Source organism: Ahaetulla prasina, chromosome 1 (genome assembly GCF_028640845.1).
Source record: "Ahaetulla prasina isolate Xishuangbanna chromosome 1, ASM2864084v1, whole genome shotgun sequence".
NCBI classification, from domain to species: Eukaryota; Metazoa; Chordata; class Lepidosauria; order Squamata; family Colubridae; genus Ahaetulla; species Ahaetulla prasina.
Window position 1 is genome coordinate 376711166 of NC_080539.1, and position 24580 is coordinate 376735745.

General features: G+C 49.9%; 1 protein-coding gene across 2 annotated transcripts in view; it reads right to left on the bottom strand.

Annotated features, from left to right (window-relative positions):
• Positions 1–22807, bottom strand: part of MLLT1 (MLLT1 super elongation complex subunit) — a 33648-nt gene extending 10841 nt beyond the window's left edge. Inside the window, exons 1-10 of one of the 2 annotated variants that reach the window (XM_058163725.1) lie at positions 22559–22807; positions 16752–16932; positions 14841–14923; positions 12811–12954; positions 9343–9468; positions 6246–6840; positions 5354–5452; positions 4585–4696; positions 3485–3584; positions 50–121 (exon numbers count right to left, since the gene is read on the bottom strand). In XM_058163725.1, coding sequence (XP_058019708.1) covers positions 50–121; positions 3485–3584; positions 4585–4696; positions 5354–5452; positions 6246–6840; positions 9343–9468; positions 12811–12954; positions 14841–14923; positions 16752–16932; positions 22559–22570 — 1524 coding nt within the window. In that variant the 5' untranslated portion in view covers positions 22571–22807. The remainder of the gene's footprint in view (positions 1–49; positions 122–3484; positions 3585–4584; positions 4697–5353; positions 5453–6245; positions 6841–9342; positions 9469–12810; positions 12955–14840; positions 14924–16751; positions 16933–22558) is intronic. The other variant, XM_058163726.1, reaches the window with a different exon arrangement.
• Positions 22808–24580: the final 1773 nt, after the last annotated feature.

The window sequence follows — 24580 nt, forward strand, 5'->3', positions numbered from 1 at the left end:
GCCCAAAACAGCCTCCGAGCCACAAAGGACTCATTTCGGGTGGACGTACCTTGTCGTAAGTCCCTTTCTTCAAGATCTTCTCCGGTTTATTGCAGGACTCTGGACTTTTCCTGCCCGACACCTGGGAGGGAAAACGGACGGAAGAATCGGAAAAAGGGCAGCTGGGAAGGAAGACTTCGTTTCCCAAACAACTGTGCATCACACTCAGGTAGCCCTCCGTTTAGCGACCATTCATTTAGTGACCATTTCAAGTCCCAACGGTGTTGGGGGAAAAAAAAAAAGTGACCGCATTTCACACCGCGGCATCAGGGTGGTCACATGATCATATTCGAACTGGCTCATATTTATGACGGTTGTGGAGTCCCTGGGGGGAGGGGGAAGGAGGGAGGTCACGAGATCCCCTTTTGTGACCTTCTGACAAGTAAAAGTCGATGCGGGAAAGCCGGATTCACTTAACAACCGGGTGACTAACTTATCAATGGCAGCCATTCGCTTAACAACCGCAGCAAGGGAAGTCGTAAAACGAGGCAAAACTCATTGAACGACGGTTTGGCTTAGCAACGGAAATTTTGGGCTTAAATCTGGTCGTTAAGTCGAGGACAACTACCTGTACAGGAGGTACTCCTCGACTTAATGACCGCAACTGAGCCCAGAGCCAAGGATATTTTGTTAAGGGAGTCCTGTCCTGTTTTACAATCTTCCTTGGTCGCAGTGAGGCAAATCCCTGAAGGTCTTAAGGGAATCCGGCTTCCCCCATCCTTGGCTATGCTCCTCAAAAGGTCACAAAAGGGGAACACACTGTGACCGTTGTCCGCACTTATGACCGGTTGTTGTAGCATTACCCCACGGTCAAAATTCAGACGCTTGGAAACGGGTTCGTTATTTATGATGGTCGCCGTGTCCCGGGGTCACGTGACATCCCCCCCCTTTTTTTGCGACTTTCTGACGAGCAAAATCACACAGGGGAGAGCCAGGTTTGCTTAACAACCATGTTATTATTATTATTATTATTATTAATTTGATTTTTATACCGCCCTTCTCCCGAAGGATTCAGGGCGGTGTACAGGCAAAAGTAAAAACAGACAATACAATATACAATTTAAAATGCAAATTAAAAAACTTATTATAATTGGCCTAAAACTTTAAAATATATAAAAACTAAAACCCCATTTAAAAATTAGTAGTAGAAAATTTAAAATCAATAAAATTTAAGCCAGCCCCGCGCGAATGAAAAGATGTGTCTTCAGTTCGCGACGGAATGTCCGAAGGTCAGGTATTTGGCGTAAACCCGGGGGAAGTTCGTTCCAGAGTGTGGGAGCCCCCACAGAGAAGGACCTTCCCCTGGGGGCCACCAGCCGGCATTGCTTGGCGGACGGCACCCTAAGGAGTCCCTCTCTGTGCGAGCGTACGGGTCAGTGGGAGGTATTCGGTAACAGCAGGCGGTCCCGTAAGTACCCAGGCCCTAAGCCATGGAGCGCTTTAAAGGTGGTAACCAGAACCTTGTTGCAAACTTAACGGCAGAGATCCGCTTAGCGACAGTGGAAAGGAAAGGTCCTAAGACGGGGCAAGACCCACCTGAACGAACTTCTCTCTTAGTGACACAAATGCCGGGATCCGTTGTGGTCGTATGTCCAAGACTACCTGCATTGGAACATTCCCAGGCGCAAAACCGAGGCGGACCTCCTGGAAGGTCTGCCCACCTTGAATTCTGCTGCGGGCAGGCCTTCGTCTTTGGACAGGGCCAGATCCTTTCCCTGACGCCTCCGTGGGGATCTGCAAAGCTGACCCCTTCTGGGGGGCTTCCAGTGGGTCTAGACCAGAGGTCTTCAAACTTGGCAGCTTTTAAGACTTGAGGACTCCAACTCCCACAATTCTCCAGCCAGCATAGTTCACAAGTCTTAAAGCTGCCAAATTTGAAGACCTCTGGTCTAGGACAATTTGCCGTGGGACAATCCACACTGATAACTCAGCACCATAAATGTTATCCGCACGGTCTCTGGAGATTCTCCGTCAGACAGGGCAGGGTTGGTGAAAAGGTGATTTTGGTTTTTTTTTTCAACTGGACTTTCTGGGTTTTTTTCCCCAAAGACGTTTCACTTCTCCCCCGAGAAGTGTTGTGTCTGTGTCCCCCAAGCCGGGCCCCCTGCCAGAAGGTGACTTGGAAAGTGAGGGGGAAGGGCCATCAGGACTTACCTCGGGAGCACCAGCTTCCCTGGCTCAGCTCCAGGAGCCAGAAGCAGGCCAGGTGGAGGAGATAACGAGGCCTCCGTCCCCTGACTCTTCCCCCCCAGGCCACGCCTCCAGACCCGGCTGATGGCAATCAGGCCTGGCTGGACCCTAGGTTTCGTAGGCAGGAGATGAGGGAACAACAGAAGCAGGGGTGGGGCAGGCGTAGGAAGTGCTGAGTCATGGAGCCACACCCCACAGGATATAAAAGCAGCAAGGGCTGCTATGCCTCTTCGTAGCAGGCAAAATCAACTGCTTAACTAAGAGCTGAAGTACTGTTTGTTTCTGGGTGACTCATCAGCATCAAGGGAGATAACAGAGACACTTGGCAGGCGCTCGCTAGTTTGCTGCCAGAAGCTGATAGTTGCCGGCTAATTAAGTCATTGCTCGGACTGAGGCGAGGGGGACAGAACAAGAAGCTTCTTCAGCTCTGACTGGATGGTGGGGAATGGAAAGAATTTATATTCTTTGCAGGCAGCTGGTCATTTGCATCCTTTTAGAGGGACGTTGAGGCCACTTGGAGCTTTATCTCAGGTGTCCTCAGGGTCAGCTGAGTGGTGCCAATGGGGGTGGGGCCTTCTTGGAGCTGCTGAGGACATCGTCTGACTCTAACCTACAACACAGTCCTTTCAGCAGTTTCTCTAAATAGGATGCAGATGACCAGTTCTGTCTGCAAGGAGTATAAATCCTTCCATTCCCCCACCACCCAATCAGAGCTGAAGAAGCTTCTTGGAGGAGAAGCGAAACAACTTCAAAGAAAAAACCAGAAAGTCTTGGGGAAAAAACACAACAACCCACCTTTGTGTTATCTGCCACTGTTTTTTGAGACATTATTTCCAGTTTGGTCAATGGAAATCATGTGAAAGAAACAGCGATAGGTAACTTTTCTCGCACTGAGTTATCCTGTGTCTGGAACTCTCCAGCGGCGAGTTGACCATGCAAGTTGGCCAACAGATTTCTAGCTGGGGAAGAGTCCCCTGGATGGCTTTTCCTCTGACCCGGTTCCAGGGAGCAGCAGGGTGGACTTCCCCCCATCTTCCCAACTTAATTCCGTTCCAGAAGCACGTTAGGAGGGGATAGGTCTTCCGATCCAGGTTGCTTTTCATGCACCCGGGTTCCAACGAGCCCCAGTCCCCTGTCTGGGCAATTGGGGGTTCCCCCATCACTACCCCTGTGGCTCCAGCAGAGGGGGTGGGGAGGGGCTGGTTCCCAGGGCTGGAGGCCACCGGGCTTCGTAGCGGAAGGATGTGCTGCTGACCTTATTGTTAGCGGAGGGCCCTTTCTGCCTGGGTGGCGTATCTCGACTCGGCAGGCAGGAGTCGGCGCTGTTGTCGGTATCGCTGTCGCTGTGGCTGAGCCTGAAAAAGGGAGGGTTGGGAATTAGGGGAGAAGTTGGGGTGGGGGTTGGGTGGGGGAAGGTAGATCCCCCACACCAAGTAGGAGACAAAGGCAGGTGGAGGTCGTCTCTCTATGTGGGTCATATCTGTAATAGAGGTTCTCCTGCTTGACCAGGGGGGGCTGGACTAGAAGACCTCCACGGTTCTGTTCTGTTCTATTTCTATTCCTCTTCTCTTCTATTCATTCCCTATCACATTCCCTTCTCTTCTCTTCTCTTCTCTTCTAATTCTCTACTCTTCTAATTCTCTCCTCTTCTGTTCATTCCATTTTCTCTTCTATTCATTCCATATTCTATTCTATTCTATTCTATTCTATTCTATTCTATTCTATTCTATTCTATTCTATTCTATTCTATTCTATTCTATTCTAATTCTCTCCTCTTCTGTTCATTCCATTTTCTCTTCTATTCATTCCATATTCTATTCTATTCTATTCTATTCTATTCTATTCTATTCTATTCTATTCTATTCTATTCTAATTCTCTCCTCTTCTGTTCATTCCATTTTCTCTTCTATTCATTCCATATTCTATCCTATCCTATCCTATCCTATCCTATCCTATCCTATCCTATCCTATCCTATCCTATCCTATCCTATCCTATCCTATCCTATCCTATCCTATCCGTCTATTTCTATGCCTCTCATTCCATTCCATTTGTGTGTGTTATGTATGTGCACCCTTTTGAGAGCAGGCAACACAACTTCAATTTTAATGTGTGCCGGTGTGCACTCATAACAGTAAAGGTTATTTATCTATCTATCAAAACAAAGAAAGGAAAAGGTGCGGAAAGGGCCCATGAACCGGATCGCAGCTTCCTCGTCTCCGCCTTCTTTCCTCTTCCTGATCCTAAAGGGTTGCAGAGAGGAACAGAGGGGAGGTGGGAGGAAACTCCCCCCCCCAAAGAAAAAAAAGAAGAGGAAGGAGGGAGGGAGGGCGTGGGGGCAGCGTTCCCGCTCTCACCTGGCCTCTCTGCTGATGGGGGTGGACTTGACGGCCACCTCTTCTCCGGAGGAACTGTCGTCATCGTCCGATTCTTCTGACTGCAGGTCCTCCACCATGGAACGCAGTGGCCCTGCAAGCAGGAAGCCCAGACGTTTTTTAAAAAAAAAACGGGGCGGGGGGGCTGGACAAGGGGCGCAGGGGTTTGGGGTTGGGAGGAATTGGGGTAGGGGCCCGGGGCAGTTGGGGCCTTCTCAGGGGTTGGGTGCGGGTGACCCGGCTACCTTTGTGTCCTCACGTCCCCTGGCGTGGTGGCCTGGTGCAAGCATGGGGACAATACTGGCGGACCTTTGCTCTTTGTGGGGCCACCCTTGAAGTCTGTTTGGAAACTTTTGGCTGCTACACAGCAATCTTTGGGGAGGGCCCCCCAGGGTGGCCCCTATTACTCCAATTCACTGTGTACCGATCTTTTTAAAGTGGGCTTAAATTCCCCTTCCTGGATGGGGGATTCTGGGAGTTGAAGTCCACCCCTCTTAAAGTTCATCTAAGAGATGAAGGTGCCAAATGGCTGCCCAGGAGGACCAGGGTAGGGCAGCTGCAGGGCAGAGGCTGTGACACCAACCCACCTTACAAGGCTGGTGTTTTAAGGGCCCCTTTCCGCATTCAGAGGGGGTGGGCTGTGTGTGTGTGTGGGGGGGGAGGGGTTGCTCAGACCGACAGCTGCCTGGCACTTAAACTTAATCCAAACCCAGAGTTCGGGGGACGGGGCAAGCGAGCAAAGGCCACGCACCTTGACTGTGGTTCTGAGATGGCTCGAAATCCGAGTCGGAGCTGGAGTCGGAACTGGAACTGGAGTTGGAAGGACTGGATACGGCAGACTTTGCCGCCCCCAGAAAAGGAAGAAGAAGAGAGAAGAATGTCAATAAAATAGAGAGCCCCCCGGCCTCTTCATTCCCTTCTCAGATCGATCATTCATTCAACCACCCATCTATCCATGCACCTATTCCTCCCTCCATCCTCTCACCTAATCCACTCATCCACCATCCATCCACCCACTCACTCATTCATCCATGTTTTTGTAGGTTTTCACAGGTATAGGTATGTAAGTATTGGCATTTTCGGGTCTTTTCCCGTGTAAGGTTGAGAGTATCTTGGCGACGTTTCGACTCTCAAATCTTAAAAGAAAAAAAAACCTTAAAAGATACTCTCAACCTTACACGGGAAAAGACCTGAAAATGCCAAGACCTACATATTTATATATTACAGGTAGTCCTCAACTTACAACCAGAACAGAGCCCCAAATTTATGCCGCTAAGAGAACGTGGTCCCATTTTTATGACCTTCCCTTCCCGTGTTTGTTCAGGAAATCCCTGAAATTGTTCCGCCCGTCGCGCGGGAAGGAAAGCGAATCTGGGCCCTCTCTGCCCCCTGGACTTTCCTTGTCAGGTGGTCACAAAAGGGGGAATCACACACGACACCCCCCGGGACGCTGGCGACTGTCCTAATTGTGGGTCAGCTGTCAAGGGCCCTTTTCCCAATGTGAGCGCGGCTTTGAACGGTCACTAAACGAATTGTTGTTAAGTTGAGGACTACCCGAATGCCCTGGGCAAATCCCACCCGCTTCAAATGGGCAGGGGGCGTCTTTCCTGGCCAGCTGAGCGGGTGAGGTGGGCCGGCCCTCACCTCGGACTTGAGCGAGGCCTCGTCTTCCGAGTTGGACTCTTCGGCCACCGTCACCTCCACGGGCTTCTTGACGGCCTTGGCTTCGCTCTCCGGCTTGGGCTTCTCGGCTTTGGCGCTGGGCCCCTTCTCCTTGGGCAGCTTCTTCTCCGCGTAGGAGGAAGAGGAGGAGGAGGAGGTGGTGATGGTGGTGGTGGTGGTGCGGTGGGTGTTGGTGGGGACGGTCTTGGCTCCCTTCGAGCTGTTCTTCTTCACCTTCTTGGCCATGGGCTTGGGCGACTCCACCGCCAGGGGCCGCTTGGCCGAGGGCTTCCCTTCGGGGGCCGGGGGAGCCCCCTTGGGCGAGGCGTTCTCCAGCTTGTGCTCCTTCAGGGCCAGCTTGGCCTCCTTGAGGGCGGCCTTGGGCAGGGGCTTGTCCTCCTTCGGCCCTTTGTTTTCGGTGGCGTGTTTCTTGGAGGGCTCCTTGGCGGCCTTGCCGGCTTCCCGTTCGGGGTCTCGGGAGGAGCCTTTGCTCTCCGAGTCTTTCCGGGGCCTCTCGCGATGCTCCCGGGTGACTTTGTGGGGCTTGGAGAGTTTGCCCCCCTCTTTGTTCACCTCCTAGAGATAAGAGGAAAAAGAAATAACAGAATAAGATCGTTGCAAGGGACCTGGTAGGCCATCTAGTCCAACCCCCCCGCTCAAGCAGGAGACCCTAGACCATTCCTGACCAAGGGCAGCTCAGTCTCTTCTTGAAAGCCTCCAGGGATAAAGCTCCCACAACTTCCAAAGGCAACTTCTGTTCCATGGGTTGATTCTTCTCACTGTCAGAAAATTTTCTCCTTATTTCCAGGGTGAATCTCTCCTTGGTCAGTTTCCATCCATCATTCCTTGTCTGTCCTTCGGGTGCTTTGAAAAATAGTTTGATCCCCTCCTCCCTGTGGCAGCCCCTCAAATATTGGAAGGCTGCTATCCTGTCCCCCCCTCTTCCCTAGACTAGCCATGCTCAGTTCCTGCAACCGTTCATCGTATGTTTTAGCCTCTAGTCCCCTCATCATCCTGGTTGCTCTTCTCTGCATTTTTTCTAGAGTCTCAACATCTCTTTTATAGTGTGGTGACCAAAACAGGATGCAGTATTCTAGGTGTGGCCTTACTAAGGCTTTATAGAGTGGTTTTAGTACCTCCCTTGATCTGGATTGTTTCCCTCTGTTAATGCAATTTAGGATTGCATTGGCCTCTTTTTGGCTGCTGCCGCACACTGCTGGCTCATACTTAGCTGGTTGTCCAGAAGACTCCAAGATCCCTCTCATAGTTGCTGCTATTAAGCCTGGTTTCACCCACTCTATAAATCTATGGATTAGTTTCCATCCATTGCTTCTTGTCCTGCCTTCAGGGGCTTTGGAGAATAGACTGACCGCCACTTCTTTATGGCAGCCCATCAAATATTGGAAGGCTGCCATCATGTCTCCCCTAGTCCCTCTTCCCACTGAACTAGACATACCCAATTCCTGCAAGTGCACAAAATCACATCAACAGCGGTTAACTTTGGGGACAAAACAGAAACTTTGTAGGGCTCCTGGGTGGGCCGAGAAAGACTCTTTCAGAAAGACTAAATCATTGCTTTACAGAACCACTTTGATGTGGAGAATGTTGGGTTTTATGGGTAGCGACTAAAACACCGGCTAATGCCACTGGGAAACATAGCATGCACCAATTCATAGCATGAATTGCCACGTAAGGGCAATTTTGCTCTAATATAGGTAGTTCTTGAGTTGTGACCCCCCAACTGAGCCCGAAATTTCTGTCGCTAAGTAAGCAAGACCGTTAAGTGAGCTTCGTCCCATTTTACGACCTTCCTAGCCACAGCTGTTAAGCGAAACCGTGCAGTTAGTAAGCTAGTAACACGGTTGTTAAGGGAATCTGGTCTGCCCATGGACTCTGCTTGTCACAGAAGGTCGTGACCCCTTCCCCCAGACACCGCAACCGTGAACCAGTTGCCAACCGTCGGAAATTTTGGCCACGTGACCGTGGGGATGCTGCAACGGTCGTTAAGTGTGAAAAAGGACGAATAAGTCACCTTTAGCAATTTAGTGTCGGTGTTGCCAAATGAAATAGATGGCCACCTCCTGCTCAACCAACGGTGTTGGACAACTGCAACTATTAAGAAATTTGTGCCGACTGTTTCATTCTGCACTTTGGAACGAGAGCAAAAAGTTGGATCCGTTTTCCACGTCAGGACTTTTGAATTGCAAGAAAACAGCCAGAACTGTAGTTTTCTCCAATTTTCTCTCTCCTTCCCCCATTAAAGCAGTTTTCAGAACTCTTTTCTCTTTGGGATATTATATTATTCAGTAAATGGACATTCTCGTGTTCCTTAGAAGCGATTTTCAAGAATTAACCATTCCAAGTGCCAAAGATGTTTTTTTTTGTTTTTTTTCCCCAAGAGACAACTGGATTTTCTTCGTTTTTCTCGGAAGACGTTTCGCACTGAGAGCTGAAGAAGCTTCTTCGATGAGAAGCGAAACGCCTTCCGAGAAAAATGAAGAGAGTCCAGTTTTCTCTTGCTAAAAAGTTTTTTTTTTTAAAAATGCACTTCTGGGACAACCACGACCTGGATGGCTGAGAATCTCCACAACCGTTATATTTTATGGATATATTTTAGGATTATGATTTTCAATTTTCCTTTTTTTTAATTTTGGGCTGGAAAACATCACTTATACACACAAGTGCCTCCGTTAATATTTTTCATTTAGTGACTGTTCAAAGTTACGAGATTGAGAAAAGCGACTTATGATGGTTTTTCACTCTTATGACCATTACAGGGTCCCCGTGGGTCACCTGTTCAAAATTCAGATGCCTGGCGATGGACTCATGACGGCCGCAGTGTCCCCGGGTCACGTGATCTCCTTTTGCGACCTTCTGACCCGGGGGGGGACCCAGATTCACATAACAACCACGTTACTAACGTTAAACAGCTGCAGTGATTCACTTAACGACGATGGCAGGAAACGCTGTAAAACGGGGGGCAAAACTCCACTTAACAAGTCTTTCAGTGAGCCACGGACATTTTGGGCTCCATTACGGTCGTAGGTCGAGGACTACCTGCATTCCAAAGGGACTCACCTTTGACCCATGAGATGGTTTGGACTTCTTAGGATCAGAGAAGGCCGAGAGAGGGATGGTGGGAAGCATGGGGTAGTCAGGACTCGGCCTGGAGACGGCTTCTGCACCTTCCGGCATGACCATCACCTGGGGAAAAATTGATGATCAATCTTGGAAATTCTACGTCTGCCTCTCATCAGGCAAGAGTCTAGATCTCCCCAAACCTGGCCACTTTAAAACTTGTGGGCTTCAACTCCCAGAATTCCCCAGCCAGCCAGTCAAAAAAGACACACGGAGTTACTCCGGAGTAGCTATTCTCCAAAGCAATAGAAGGCAGGACAAGAAGCAACGGGTGGAAACTCATCAAGGAGAGAAGCAACCTAGAGCTAAGGAAGAATTTCCTGACAGTTAGAACAAATAAGTCAGCGGAACAACTTGCCTCCAGAAATTGTGAATGCTCCAACACTGGAAGTTTTTAAGATGTTGGATAACCCTTTGTCTGAAGTAGGCAGGAAACCTAAGCAGGGGGTTGGACTAGAAGACCTCCAAGGCCCCTTCCAGCTTTCCATTCCGTTCTGTTCCATTCCCATTCCTATTCTTTGTTGCTGTTCACCTTACAGGCAGAATCCTGCCAGGCTAAACCAACCACCTGCATAACTATAGATATACTCTGTGAGCGTAAGAGAAAACATATCCTCTGGCCCCGCTTAGGGTTGGGGCAGAAGTAGCGGCAGAGGCCGAGAGAATGAAGCGAGGGGACAACTCTCAACGTCCTCTGAACGGACAATGGATCCCAAGCCCGCCGACTCAGACCAAGGAACGGCTTTCTGGAGAGAACGAACACTCTTGCGAGTACACAAGAACAAAACCGAATGATAAGATGGGAGGAAGGAGACCGCTGAGCAAGGGACGACATTTGAGGAGGATGTGGCTGAAGGATCTGACCTCCCTTATATTACCTGGAGAACCCTGAATAAGCTGAAAGTCGGAGTGCCTAAGATGTTGAAGCAGAAGCTCTCCCGTGGGATAACATGACGCTGTGTGGATGTGGAGAGACGCAGAGTCCTGGTATCTGCTGGTATTTCGGCTACTACCAGGGAACCGAACGGAATCCTTTTAAGGAATTTGCCTCTGGTGCAGCAGCTCTCATTGTACATACAAACAGCAAGTGACAGCTCACAGATCACAGTTCCAAATCGTTAATCGTACCATACGAACCTGAACCGGTCACGACTTATTTTGGGCCAACGACAAAGCCAAGAAGGCGGCTTCATTCTGGCAGCTTGAAGGCTGATCTGGGCACGGAAGGAGGCGACTGGGTGAAGTGCCAGGGGCTTTCTGACTTTCATCCAGCCTTCCAGACAATCCATGCTCCGCTGCCTCTTTGCCCTCACAGAAGTAACCCCACCCCCACGCCTTTCTGGGACTCCGGATTAAATTCCACTGCACAAAGTAGCCACCAGTGGGCTTCGGAAGAGTTAAGATTGACTCTCTCTGCATTCTGAAAGAGTTTAGAGTGAGGGGTCCCCGATGTTTGATTACCCAACTAGGGAATATCATCAACGCTAGAAGGGAGTGGGGTTTGAGGAGAGGAGGAGGAGGAAGAGAAGATAGTGCAGTCCTTGGGACTCTGAGAGTTTGGTTGTTTTCTTGCGAGCATTTCATGACCCAACTGGGGAACGTCATCAGTGCTAGAAGGGAGTGGGGTTTGAGGAAAGGAGGAGGGGGATGGTGGGATCCTTGGTGCTCGCTGAGCTTGGTTGTTTTCTTGCAGATATTTCTTTAGTCAGTGTTCTGTCCCCCCTTAGCCTCCGTCCGAGTGATGGCTTAATTAGCCGGCACTATCAGCTCTGGCAGCAAACTAGCGAGCGTCTGCCAAGTGTCTCTGTTATCTTCCTTGATGCCGATGAGTCACTCAGGAACAAACAGTACTTCAGCTCTAGTTAAGCAGTTAATTTGCCTGCTATGAAGAGGCACAGCAGTTCTTGCTGCCTTTATATCCTGTTGGATGTGGCTCCATGACTCAGCACTTCCTAGGCCAGCCCCACCCCTGCTTCTGTTGTTCCCTCATCTCCTGCCTACGAAACCTAGGGTCCAGCCAGGCCTGATTGCCATCAGCTGGGTCTGGAGGCGTGGCCTGGGGGGGGGAAGAGTCAGGGGACGAAGGCCTCGTTATCTCCTCCACCTGGCCTGCTTCTGGCTCCTGGAGCTGAGCTAGGGAAGCCGGTGCTCCTGAGATAAGTCCTGATGGCTCTTCCCCCTCACTGTCCAAGTCAATTTCTGGCAGGGGGCCCGGTTTGGGGGGCGCAAACACAACAGTCGGCTAAGCAACATCTTCAGTGTTGGAGGGATCAATAGCTCTGAAAACATCTCTGGAGATTCTCCGTCCTCCTGGTCGCCTGGTTTTCCCAAAGGTGCTTTTTTTCCCCCCAAGAGGCAACTGGACTTCTTGGTTTTTCCTTTGAAGACGTTTCGCTTCTCATCAGAGAGGCTTCTTCAGCTCTGAAGAAGCTACTGGGCTGAGAAGCGAAACGTCTTCAAAGAAAAAAACCAGGAAGTCCAGTTGCCCCTTGAGAGAAAAAGCACATTTGGGATAGCACTGAAGATGTTACCTGCTTGGGTCACAAAACGTCTGTAAGGAAACCACCAAGCTCAGAGAGCACCAAGGATGCCCTCGTTTCAACTCTGAGCTACAAATATTCTCCTCTATTGGAGTTTAAAGTGTTCACTCTTTACCTGCTGCTCGTCCGTTTCACAGGTAGTCCTTAACTTACAACACTTCATTTAGGGACCTTTCAAAGTGACAACGGCACTGACTTATGACCATTTTTCACACTTGGGACTGCTGCAGCATTCCCATCAAAATCCAGGTCCTTGGCAACTGACTCATATTTATGACGGTTGCAGTGTCCTGGGGTCACGTGATCCCCTGTTAAAGCGAGGACCCCCTACGTGGGTCCTAGTTGCAGTACTCTTACAAAGAGCAAAAGGAACAATGTTTTTTTTCTCCATACCTTTTCTAGTCTTAGTCTTTAGTCGCAAAGAATCAATATCAAAAAGCAAAAGGGCAACCGATCGTAATACTTTTAAAATTAATTTCCGAGTATACTTTTTCATTTACTGATTTTTTTTCCCAATCGCTTTGCTACCACCAAGATTAAACCCAAGTAGGGTAGTGGGCGAATTTTAAGAGAGTTAAAATCAAGCAAATCGAACGGCATAAAACCAGCAATTCCAAAATAATGGTCCTACTTAGACCGAAACAAATTTAGAATGTCCATCATTTCTTTAAACTGTCTGGAGAAGCAACCATTTAATCTCCTGCAGGAAGATGGAGAGAGTCAAACGTTGTCTTCCACATCCCACGGCCAGACAAAAGGCATCTCGTTTGAAGATGGACGACACAACAAACAACAACAAAAAAAAGAACCGCAACACGCTTTTCGTTCTCCTGGTCCCTAGGAAGGGTTGCCTCCCTTAATTACTCACCCCTCCGGCTTTGATGAGTTTGTGACGGAATTCCTTGGTGGGGTTATTAAAGGTGAGCTTCTCGCAGCGCAAATGATTCACCGGGGGGTTTCCTTCCAGGTTTAGGAAAAGGTCATAGGTAAAACACACTTTCTTCGGTTCCTCCTGTGAAAGCAAGAGGCAAAAATCTCAAAGAGATTGAAACCGATTACGTGAGTCACTATCGTGCGATTTTCCACAGCTCTCTGTGTTCAGGCAGCTAAAGCAGCTGAAGGAGAAGAATGGAGCGCAGCTCAGAAAAAAATTCACTCCAAACTCCACCACATCGTTGGCAAATCCTCCTTGGGTGGAGGAGGAGGAGGCCCTGTAAACATTCAAAGCCGGGTCGAAGTACAGGATAGGAGCATTCAGATAGATCAACAAAATATTGGCTACAGGATGGCAAAATCCTGCGTTGGCTTGATTTGTACAGGAGCCTGGCATCACCTTAGCTGTCACCGTGCCATGGTGAGCGGTAGAAACGGCCTTCAAAATGGCACAGGTGTTGTTGGTTTTTTTTTTAAAAAAAACTCAGTTTGCCCAAAACATTTTGGACATGAGCTTCGAGGTGACGGCAAAGCTGGCCAAGGAACTCTGGGAGTTGAAGTCCACAGGTCTTAAAGCAGTGGTTCTCAACCTTTATAGTGCTGCGACCCCTTTAATACAATTCCCCACGATGTGGCGACCCCAACCGTAAAATTATTTTCGTTTTGAATTGATCGCGCCTGAAGCCGTATTGGCTAGCGATCTGAACTGCTTGCGATTGCCTTGAGGACGGAGGCATTAAAGCGGAGACTCCTCCCCTGTTAAGTTTATGGCGCCTGAAGCCAGATTAGGCTAGCGATTGGGAGTGATTGCAGCTGGCTTGAGAGGGAGACATCAGAGCAAAGATTTCTCTCTTTTTTAATTCATCGCGCCTGAAGCCGAATTCGGCTAGCGATCTGAAGAGCCTGCAGCTGGCTTGTGGAGTCAACCATTGGAGCGCGATTCTTCGACTCGCAAGTATACTTCCCATATTTCCAATGGTCTTAGGCGACCCCTGGCAAATCGTCATTCGACCCCCACAGGTTGAGAACCGCTGTCTTAAAGGGACCAAGGTTGGAGATCCCTGAACTAAACATACATACCTGTGTTTCCCCAAAAATAAGACCGGATCTTATATTGATTTTTGCTCCAAAAGACTCATATTAAGGCTTATCTTTCAGGTAGGCCTTATTTTCGGGGAAGTACAGTGGACTAAATGCATCCATCTGGCTGACAATCTTAACTGGGGTTTATTTTTTGGGGTAGGGCTTATATTACCAGCACCCTGAAAAATCACGCTAGGGCTTATTTTTCAGTTGGGTCTTATTTTTGGGGAAACAGGGTACTGATTATGGCTTTAGGAAAAGGGCGAAGTTTTCTGTTCATCCATATCTTGACTCGGAAGGTGAAATTGGTTCCCGGGTTTGGCCAGAAGGCAGTGAAAGGCAGGGAGAAAGCAGAAGGCAATGAATTTGGGGTGAGAAAGAACGAAGGATCCTATTTCCTTCCAGAATGATCTGCACAGGGGAGGGGCTAGATCAGAGCTGGAATGCATAAACATACATACTCATCACTGTCTTAAGAAAAAAAGCAAATTTTTGGTCCATCCGTATCTTGCCTTGGATTTAGAAGGCAAGATACAACTATGAAAGATTTATATCTCTTATAAGGTGAAATTGGTTCCCAGGGTTGGTCAGATGATGAAATGCCTCTAATGCAGTCTGTTATTAACAGCAGCTGCTTGCAATTACTGCAGGTTCAAGTCCCACCAGGCCCAAGGTTGACTCAGCCTTCCATCCTTTATAAGGTAGGCAAAATGAGGACCCAGATTGTTGGGGGCAATAAAAGTTGACTTTGTATATAATATACAAATGGATGAAGACTATTGCTTGACATAGTGTAAGCCGCCCTGAGTCTTCGGAGAAGGGCGGGATATAAATGCAAATAAATAAAAAAATGCAGGGAGGAGGAAGAAAATAAAATGATACCTTATTCTTGAAGTAGACCTCAATGGGCATAATAAACCCCGCGTAGCCAGACTCCTCCACTTTGTAAGGGGGCTCTTTGCAAACTGTGGAGGGGGGGGAGAAGCAAAAAATAAGCGTTAGAAAACTTCCCCAGCAGCACCGTGAAAACCAGGCGGACGGCAGGGAGGAGAATCAAAGCAATGAGACCAAAGTCAGACCTACCCAGAATATGATCTATGAGAATACTCAACAGTTCATTTAGTGACCGTTTGAAGTTACAACAGCCCTGAAAAATGTGACTTAAGACCGTTTCCCACAACTTAACGGCTCTTGCAGCGTCCCCGATGGTCACGTGACCCAAATTCGGACCCTTGGCAACTGGCTTGTACTTAGGACAGTTGCAGGGTCCCAAGGTCAAGCGGTCCCCTTTTTGTGACCTTCTGACAAGCAAAGTCAAGAGGGGGAGGGGAGTCAGATTCATTTAACATGTGAGTAACTTAACCACTGCAGTGGTTCACTTAACGACTCTGGTGAGAAAGGTCGTAAAACAAGGGCAAAACTCACTTAACCAATGACCCAATTAACAACGGAAATGTCAGGCCCGATTGTGGTCGTAAGTTCAGGACTACCCACTGCCTAGGCCAGGGGTCTGCAAACTTGGCTCTTTTAAGACTTGTGGACTTCAACTCCCAGAGTTCCTCAGCCAGCAAAGTCCACAAGTCTTAAAAGGGCCAAGTTTGCAGACCCCTGGCCTAGAACACCTTGGTCAGGATGAAAAGGAGGCCCCTGGGCCGTTTGAAACTGTCAAAAAAATGCCTGGGAGGATGGCGGCAACTGCATGGAGGGAATGTGACGCAAGGACCTCCAAGATAAAAGTGGGGGGGACAGAAGCCACACCCCGCGGTTCCTCCCACCCAGGCAGCTGAAAGCTACCCCTCCTCCCCCCAGGCCATTCCTCCTGGATGCTATTCAATTTCAGCCACGTGAGGGAACAGCTTAAAGGCAGTCCTCAACCTACGACTGTTTTTTTTTCCCAGCGGCTGACCGAAGGAAAGGTGGTTTTGACAGGGTTTTGGAGTTCCAGCTGTCCTGGCACCCCTGGTGCGTGTGAACCGCTTTGTAGCCATGACCGGTTGCAGTGCCCTATAACTGAGCAATCCACATTTGCAAGTTTCCCTGCTGGCTTCCCCAGAAAGTCAATGGGGAAGCCGGCAGGAAAGGTCACAAGGGTAGTTCTCTCCCACCCGTCCGTCCGTCCCAGTCCCTCTGTCACGCTGCACCCCCTCCCTAATTTGTACTCCTCTCACCCACCCGTCCACCGTTTACCCGACCCACACCTCGTTACACCCCTTTGTGTTGTCTCTGAACCAGGCATCTTACTCACCACCTGGGGCACCTTGCCCAATCCATACCGCATAGCCCTCACATCCTGTCTCCAACCTGCGTCCCCCTTTTTGCATCTCTCTTTGCTGACTCACACAACCCTCCCCTCCGGGCCTCTTGGGCCTCCCCCTTATACCCTCAGGGGCCCTCCCTGACCCGAGCTGCGTCTCTCTTGCACCTTCCCAACTGCCGGAACCTATCCTTGCATTGCCCACCATCCAGTCACAACCGAGGAAGTTTCTTGGATGAGAAGCAAAATTTCTCCTCCTTCCTCCTCCTCCTCCTCAAGAGATTAGATTAACAGACTTGGAAGGGACCTTGTAGGTCATCTAGTCCAACCCCCCCTGCCCAAGCAAGAGACCCTACACCATTTCTGACCAATGGCAGTCCAGTCTCTCCTTGAAAGCCTCCAGTGATGAAGCTCCCACAACTTCCGAAGGCAACTTCTGTTCCATGGGTTGATTGCTCTCAAGGTCAGAAAAATTCCTCCTTACTTCTAGGTTGCCCCTCGGGACACCCCAGGGAGGCCACAGGTGCTCGCTCACTCACCACGTTTCGGTTTAGGGAAGCTCTGATGGAGACGGAAGACCACCCTCTCCACGAAGTGCTGAATCTCAAACTGCTCCGGGCCTCGTACAAACACCATCCAGTCGTGGGTGAACCCCTCAGTGGTGGGCTTCTTGCGCAGCTGGGCGCGGTGTCCGAGCTCCAACTTCACCTGGACTGTACACTAGGAAGGGGGAAGGCGGTGTGGAAGGGGAGGGGAAGGGCAAAGGAAGAGAGGGAGGGAGGCAAAAACACCTCGACTGTTAGACCTGGCTGGTGAACTGCGACTTCTTTAAAAAAAAAAAAAAGTCACACCAACCGTCTATATCAGGGATCTCCAACCTTGGCCACTTTAAGACTTGTGGACTTCAACTCTCAGCAAAGCTGGCTGAGGAATTCTGGGAGTTGAAGTCCACAAGTCTTAAAAGTGGCCAAGGTTGGAGACCTCTGGTCTATATAGTTCAGGAAAGACCAGACATGATTTAATTCCTTTGTTTAAAACCAGCTTTTCCCAACTGGCTGGGAACTCAGCAGCTCATGCGACAGCTTATCTGAAGGACGTTAATTTAGGAAAACTGATTTTAGAACCTAACGTTCAGGATCTGTGCCCCACTCAGTTATTGGAAACATAAAAAGCGTATTGCACGTTAATTTGTCACGCACAAGCTACAGATTGAACGGCTGCATCCAGACGACAGATCCAAGGTCTGTAGGCTTTCCCTCTTCCACAACTGTGAATTAGGACTTGCCGTACGAATATAAGGCGGTATTTACAAACAAACACAAACACACACATGTGGTTGGGGGGCAAAGGTGTCCCTTGGATTTTCTTAGCTGTTCTACAGCTAAGGGCGGGTGACAAACCTTTCCAGCTCAGGTAGGTACAAGGACACAGCAGAGCAGTTCAACAACAACAACAACAACAACAACAAACCGACAGGACCCGCATTTTGCCTCTTCAGTTGTTACGTCTTTTCTGCCACTTTTGGGATACGTTACCAGGAGTTTGTGGGAACGAAGGGACTAGCCCAGAGCAGATAGCCTCAGGAGGGCCCCTTGCAGCCTTTTAGGCCCCAGGGGCTAAATCATTTCCTCACCTGAGAAAGTAGATGCCTAAAAGCAGGTAATCAAAAATAGAGTTCAGGAGCGGGATGGTCTATTTGGAAATACAAGTAGGCCTTATGTTTAGGGACTGTTCGTGGTTACAACAGCACCGAAAGAGATTCATGTTTTGGAAGGTTGCAGAATTCACCTTTTGCGACCTCTGGATTCGCTTTACAACTGTTTTGCTAACTTAACACTGGCAGCGATTCACTTAATAACTAAGAGAGGTCGTGACATGGGACAAACTCACTTAAGGGCCATCTGGCTTGAAAACTAAAATGTTGTGTTCAATTGTGCTCGTAAAGTGAGGATTATCTGTGGTCCCTGCTCCTCAATAGGACCTGTGGTGGGGCAACAGGATAAACTGGCATTAAGCCAACACTCAGCTGTCAGGTGGAAGATACTAACACAACTCAAAAGCAGTCCAGGCATGTAGCAGGGTGAGAAGAGATGTTGCACAACTGTTAAGAGGTGTTCTGGCACGAATATTGGTGGACCGGTTAAAGAAGACGGAGGATGGGCCCCAGTGACTACACAGCTGACTTTAATACCCATGGTGGGCCTACAGCAAAAGGCCCGCCATGGATATTAAAGTCAGCTGTGTAGCCGACTTTATGGACTTTAATATTTATTTTATTTATTTATTTATTTATTATTCGTATTTGTATACCGCCCTATCTCCCGAAGGACTCAGGGCGGTTCACAGGCAAATAAAAAACATATATATACAAATTAAGAAAACCATTAAAAAACTTATTCAAAGAGCCAAATTATTAAAAATAGTATAAATATTAAAACCAATTAAAACCCCTATAAAATTTAAAAACTAGTCCAGTCCTGCGCAGATAAATAGGTGTGTTTTAAGCTCGCGACGGAAGGTTCGGAGGTCTGGAAGTTGACGGAGTCCTGGGGGGAGTTCGTTCCAGAGGGTGGGAGCCCCCACAGAGAAGGCCCTTCCCCTGGGCGTCGCCAGACGACACTGCCTAGCTGGCGGCACCCTGAGGAGTCCCTCTCTGTGAGAGCGCACGGGTCGGTGAGAGGTATTCGGTAGCAGTAGGCGGTCCCGTAAGTAACCCGGCCCTATGCCATGGAGCGCTTTAAAGGTGGTTACCAAAACCTTGAAGCGCACCCGGAAGGCCACAGGTAGCCAGTGCAGTCTGCGCAGGATAGGTGTCATACGGGAGCCACGAGGGGCTCCCTCTATAACCCGCGCAGCCGCATTCTGAACTAACTGCAGTCTCCGGATGCCCTTCAAGGGGAGCCCCATGTAGAGAGCATTGCAATAATCCAGGCGAGACGTCACGAGGGCGTGAGTGACCGTGCATAGGGCATCCCGGTCTAGAAAGGGGCGCAACTGGCGCACCAGGCGAACCTGGTAAAAAGCTCTCCTGGAGACGGCCGTCAAATGATCTTCAAAAGACAGCCGTTCATCCAGGAGGACGCCCAAGTTGCGCACCCTCTCCACCGGGGCCAGTGACTCGCCCCCGACAGTCAGCCGTGGACTCAGCTGACTGTACCGGGATGCCGGCATCCACAGCCACTCTGTCTTGGAGGGATTGAGCTTGAGCCTGTTTCTCCCCATCCAGACCCGTACGGCCTCCAAACACCGGGACAGCACTTCGATAGCTTCGTTGGGGTGGCCCGGTGTGGAAAAGTACAGCTGGGTGTCATCAGCGTACAGCTGGTACCTCACACCGAAGCCACTGATGATCTCACCCAGCGGCTTCATATAGATGTTGAACAGAAGGGGCGAGAGGATCGACCCCTGCGGCACCCCACAAGTGAGGCGCCTCGGAGCCGACCTCTGCCCCCGTCAACACCGTCTGCGACCGATCGGAGAGATAGGAGGAGAACCACCGATAAACGGTGCCTCCCACTCCCAATCCCCCCAACCGGCGCAGCAGGATACCATGGTCGATGGTATCAAAAGCCGCTGAGAGGTCTAATAGGACCAGGGCAGAGGAACAACCTCTATCCCTGGTCCTCCAGAGATCATCCAAATATCCTTAATATCTAGCTTTGGATGCCCGACAAAGAGTTAGATCCTATGCTTCAACTTTTATGAATATCTAAAGATGCTCAGAGTTTGAATGATGATGCAACCTCGTTTTGCAGTTCAAGATGCCCTGGGTGCTTATAAAAGTGGGATGGAATGGCACAAATCCAAGCGATACATAACTAAATAACTTCTCTTCTACATTAACCAGAAGGTTCATCTCTCTCCCCCAATTCCCATTGTTCCTTGTCTTGGGCTGGGCTGCAGTCCTAGTGGACAGTCACTTAAAACATGAGCCAGCCGTGTGCGGCCAAAAAAGCCAATGCAATCCGAAGCTGCATTAACAGAGGGAAACAATCAAGATCAAGGGAGGTACTAAGACCTAAAGCCTTAGTAAGGCCACATCTAGAGTACTGCATCCAGTTTTGGTCACCACACTACAAAAAAGATGTTGAGACTCTAGAAAAAGTGCAGAGCAACCAAGATAATGAGGGGACTGAAGGCTAAAACATACGATGAATGGTTGCAGGAACTGGGCATGGCTAGTCTAGAGAAGAGAAGGACCAGGGGAGGACCAGGGGAGACAGGATAGCTTCTTCCAATATTTGAGGGGCTGCCACAGAGAGGAGGAAGGGGGTCAAGCTATTTTCCAAAGCACCAGAAGGCCAGACAAGGAATAATGGATGGAAACTGATAGAGAGAAGAAATGTGGAATTAAGGCGAAACTTCCTGACGGTGAGAACAACCAACCAGTGGAACAGCTTGCCACCAGAAGTTGTGGTTGCTTCATCACTGCAGGTTTTCAAGAAAAGACTGGACAACTATTTGTCTGAAATTGTGTAGGGTCTCCTGCTTCAGCAGGGGGGTTGGACGAGGTGACCTACGAGGTCCCTTCCGTTATTCTAAGCTCTAACGCTAACCTAATTCGCTATGATAGGTAAACTCAGGGCTGCTTACAAGCTATTATTTGCAGCTTACTGAATTGGCATAAACTGCAATAGTTTATATGTCCACCAGACTCGCCTGCTCTCCACCTTTGCTATACAGGTCGTCCTTGGTGATGACCCCTTACTTAGTGACAGTTCGAAGGTACCGCACTGACCGAGAAACGACAACTTGTAGTTGCGGCCATTGTAGCGTTATCCAGCGATATGCGATTGCCATTCAGGCACTTGGCAACCAGCGTAGGATTTCCAAATCACACTGTCCTGCAATGACCAATGGGGAAGCCGGCAGGAGATCGCAAATGGCGATCCCACGAGTGTGGGCGGCTGCAACTGCACAGAACTCACCCAACAACGGCAATTGAGGCAGTAAGTCAGCGTGGTCCTACTACAGGTAGTCCTCGACTTAAGAGCACTTCGTTTGGTGACCCTTCAGGGTTACAGCGGTGCTGAAAAACGTGACTTAGGGCCGTTTTTCACTCTTACGACTTTTGCAACAACCTCAGGATTACATGATCAAAATTGAGATGCTTGGTCACTGGTTCATGTTTATGTCCTTTACTGCATCCCGGGATCAGGTGATCCCCTTTTGGGACCTTCTGAACTGCAAAGTTAATAGGGGAAGCCAGATCCACTTAATGGCCAGGTTAGTAACTTATCAACTGCAGTGATTGACTTATGTGGCAAGAAAAGTCGTAAAATGGGGCAAAACTCACTTAACAAATGTCCCATTTAACAGAAATTTGGGGCTCCATCGTGGTTGTAAGTCGAGGACTCCCTGGATCAATCAATCAATCAATCAAAATAGAGCTGGAAGGGACCTTGGAGGTCTTCTAGTCCAGCCCCCTGCTCAAGCAAGGAGATCCTATACCATTTCACACAAATGACTGTCCAGTCTCTTCTTAAAAACCCCCAGTGGTGAAGCGCCCACAGCTTCTGGTGACAAGCAGTTCCACGGGTTAATTGTCCTCACTCTCAGGAAGTTTCTCCTTACTTCCAGGTTGCTTCTCCTCCTTGGTTAGTTTCCATCCGTTGCTTCTTCTCCTGCCTTCTGGTGCTTTGGAGAATAATTTGACGCCCGTCTTCTTTGTGGCAGCCCCTCAAATACTGGACGGCTGCTCTCACGTGCTCCCCCACAAGTCCTCCTTTTCTCTAGACCAGTGACCCCCAACCTTTGGGGCACCAGGGACCGGTTCTATGGAGAGAGACTGGAGGAGGGGGGAGGGTTTTGCATGCAGCCTGCATCCCACGGAGGGGAGGGGGAGGAAGCTGCCATCAATATGGGGTGGGTGGAACAGCCTCTGTTCCCCTCCCCTCCCCTTGAGCAGGGGATTAGAAGACCTCCAAGGCGCCTTCCAGTTTACATTCTATATTCTATTCCATTCTTATTATACTCTATAAATTATTCTATTCTATTCCAATTCTATTCTATCCCATCCTTCCCCTGCCTTGAGGAAGCCACGCCCCTTCAGGTGGGCAGGCCCCTCCCCTCCCTCCCACTGGGGCAGGTGGTTCTGCCCTCCCCTCCCCCCCCTTCAAAGGGGTCGGCACCCCATTCATCTCACACCCGACCCCCCCCCCCCCCGAACAAAAGGCAGGCGGGGGAGGGGGAGCTGCATGAGGACCTCCGTGGGCGTGGCCAGCCTCGTGGCTCGCTGCCCAAACCCCGCCCCTTTCCACAGGGTGTGGGCGTGGCCGCCGCGCGCCCAATGAAGGCCGGCCCCGCCCATTCCTGGGAGGGAGGGGGCCCTCCTCCTCCTCCTCACCTGGTTGTCCATGGCTGGGCCGGGCCGGCTCCCCCCAGGCGGGTTGGGGCCTACGGGGCTCGGCTGCCTTCAGGCCTCGAGGGGCGGCTGCTGCTGCTGCTGCTGCTCCCGCCGCCGCCTCCTCATGGCGGGCTGCCTGCCGGGCGCGGGCGGGAGCGGGCCTGGCGTGTTGTCCTCGCCGCGCTGGGCCCGGCCCCCTCCGACGCTCGCTTGGCCGCCAGCGCTGCTTCTGCTGCTGCCGCCTCCACACCGGAACCGGAACCCCCCTCCCTCCCTCTTGCCCCGGAGACGGGCAGCCGTCCGGGCCAATGGGAGCGATCGCCTCGGCGCCTCTCCGTCCCCGCCAATGGGAACGCCGCGGAGTGGGCGGGAATAGCGGCGCCCGCCGGCGGGCCAATGGGAGCGCGGGGGGCCGCGTTGCCAGGGAGACGGCGGAGCGCGGCGAGACAGCCAGGGAGGGAAAGAAGAGACCCCGAGGGCGGCTAGTCCTCATTGAGGCACCTTTGGTGGCAGATGCGTAGAGCGCCCCCCCCCGGTGGCTCGCTGGGCTTGTGGAGAGAAGCGTCCCCGATCAGAGGGGCAGAAGATGGAGCGGAGACCCTCAGAGAGCAGGACTTTGGGGTGGAAGTTGGGGTGAGGTGACCCCCCCCCAAATTTTGTCATGTGGGGTAGGGGGTTTCGACTGGGCAACGGGGAGATCGGCCTCAAATTTGGGCTCAGCTAACCATCAGCCCAGCCCACCTCACAGGGTGGTTGTTGTGTGGGAAACAGTAGCAGGGAGTCCTCAAGGTACGACCACAATAAAAGCCCAACATTTACGTTGCGAAGGGAGACTCTGAGTTCTGCCCTGCTTTACGACCTTTCTCACTGCCGTCATTAAAGTGAATCAGTGTTCTTAAATGGTTAAGTGAATTCTTCCCCTTTGACTTTGCTCTTCAGGTCGCAAAAGAGGAATCATGTGATACACATACGCACACTGGGACAAACTGCGGCTGTCGTAAGTACGAGCCATTTGCCAAACGTCTGAATTCTGGTCATGTGTCAGGAAGGGATGCAGCAAGGGCCGTGTGAAAATGCCGTCCTAAGTCACGTTTTACAGGGCCCTTGTAACCTTGAACGGTCACTATATGAAAAGTTGGGGACTATCTATACTTAACTATGTTTCCTGCCTTGAATTATTTTATATAATAATAATGATGATGATGATGATGAAGAAGAAGAAAAAGAAGAAAGGACATAAATACAGGTAGCCCTTGCCTTACACCCACTCCTTTAGTGGCACTGAAAAAAAATTTCTCCCACTTACGACCACTGCAGCATCCCCATGGTCACACCATCAAAATTCTTGGCAACTGACTCGTACTTATGACAGTTGCAGTGTCTCGTGGGTCACATGATCCCCAAGGGCCTCTGTGGCTCAGCAGACTAAGTCTGTCTGTTATTAACACAGCTGCTTGCAATTACTGCAGGTTCAAGCCCTACCAGGCCCAAGGTTGACTCAGCCTTCCATCCTTTATAAGGGAGGTAAAATGAAGACCCAGATTATTGGGGGCAATAAGTTGACTTTGTATATAAATATACAAATAGAATGAAGTCTATTGCTTAACACAGTGTAAGCCGCCCTGAGTCTTCGGAGAAGGGCGGAATATAAATGCAAATAAATAAATAAATAAATAAATAAATAAATAAATAAAATAAGGGCCTCTGGTGGCTCAGCAGACTAAGTCTGTCTGTTATTAACACAGCAGCCTGCAATTACTGCAGGTTCTAGTCCCACCAGGCCCAAGGTTGACTCAGCCTTCCATCCTTTATAAGGTAGGTAAAATGAGGACCCAGATTGTTGGGGGGGCAATAAAGTTGACTTTGTATATAATATACAAATAGAATGAAGTCTATTGCTTGACACAGTGTAAGCCGCCCTGAGTCTTCGGAGAAGGGCGGCATATAAATTAAAAAAAAAAAAAAAAAAGCAAAGACAGATTCACTTGAGAACCGTGTTTAACTAAGGACTGCAGTGATTCA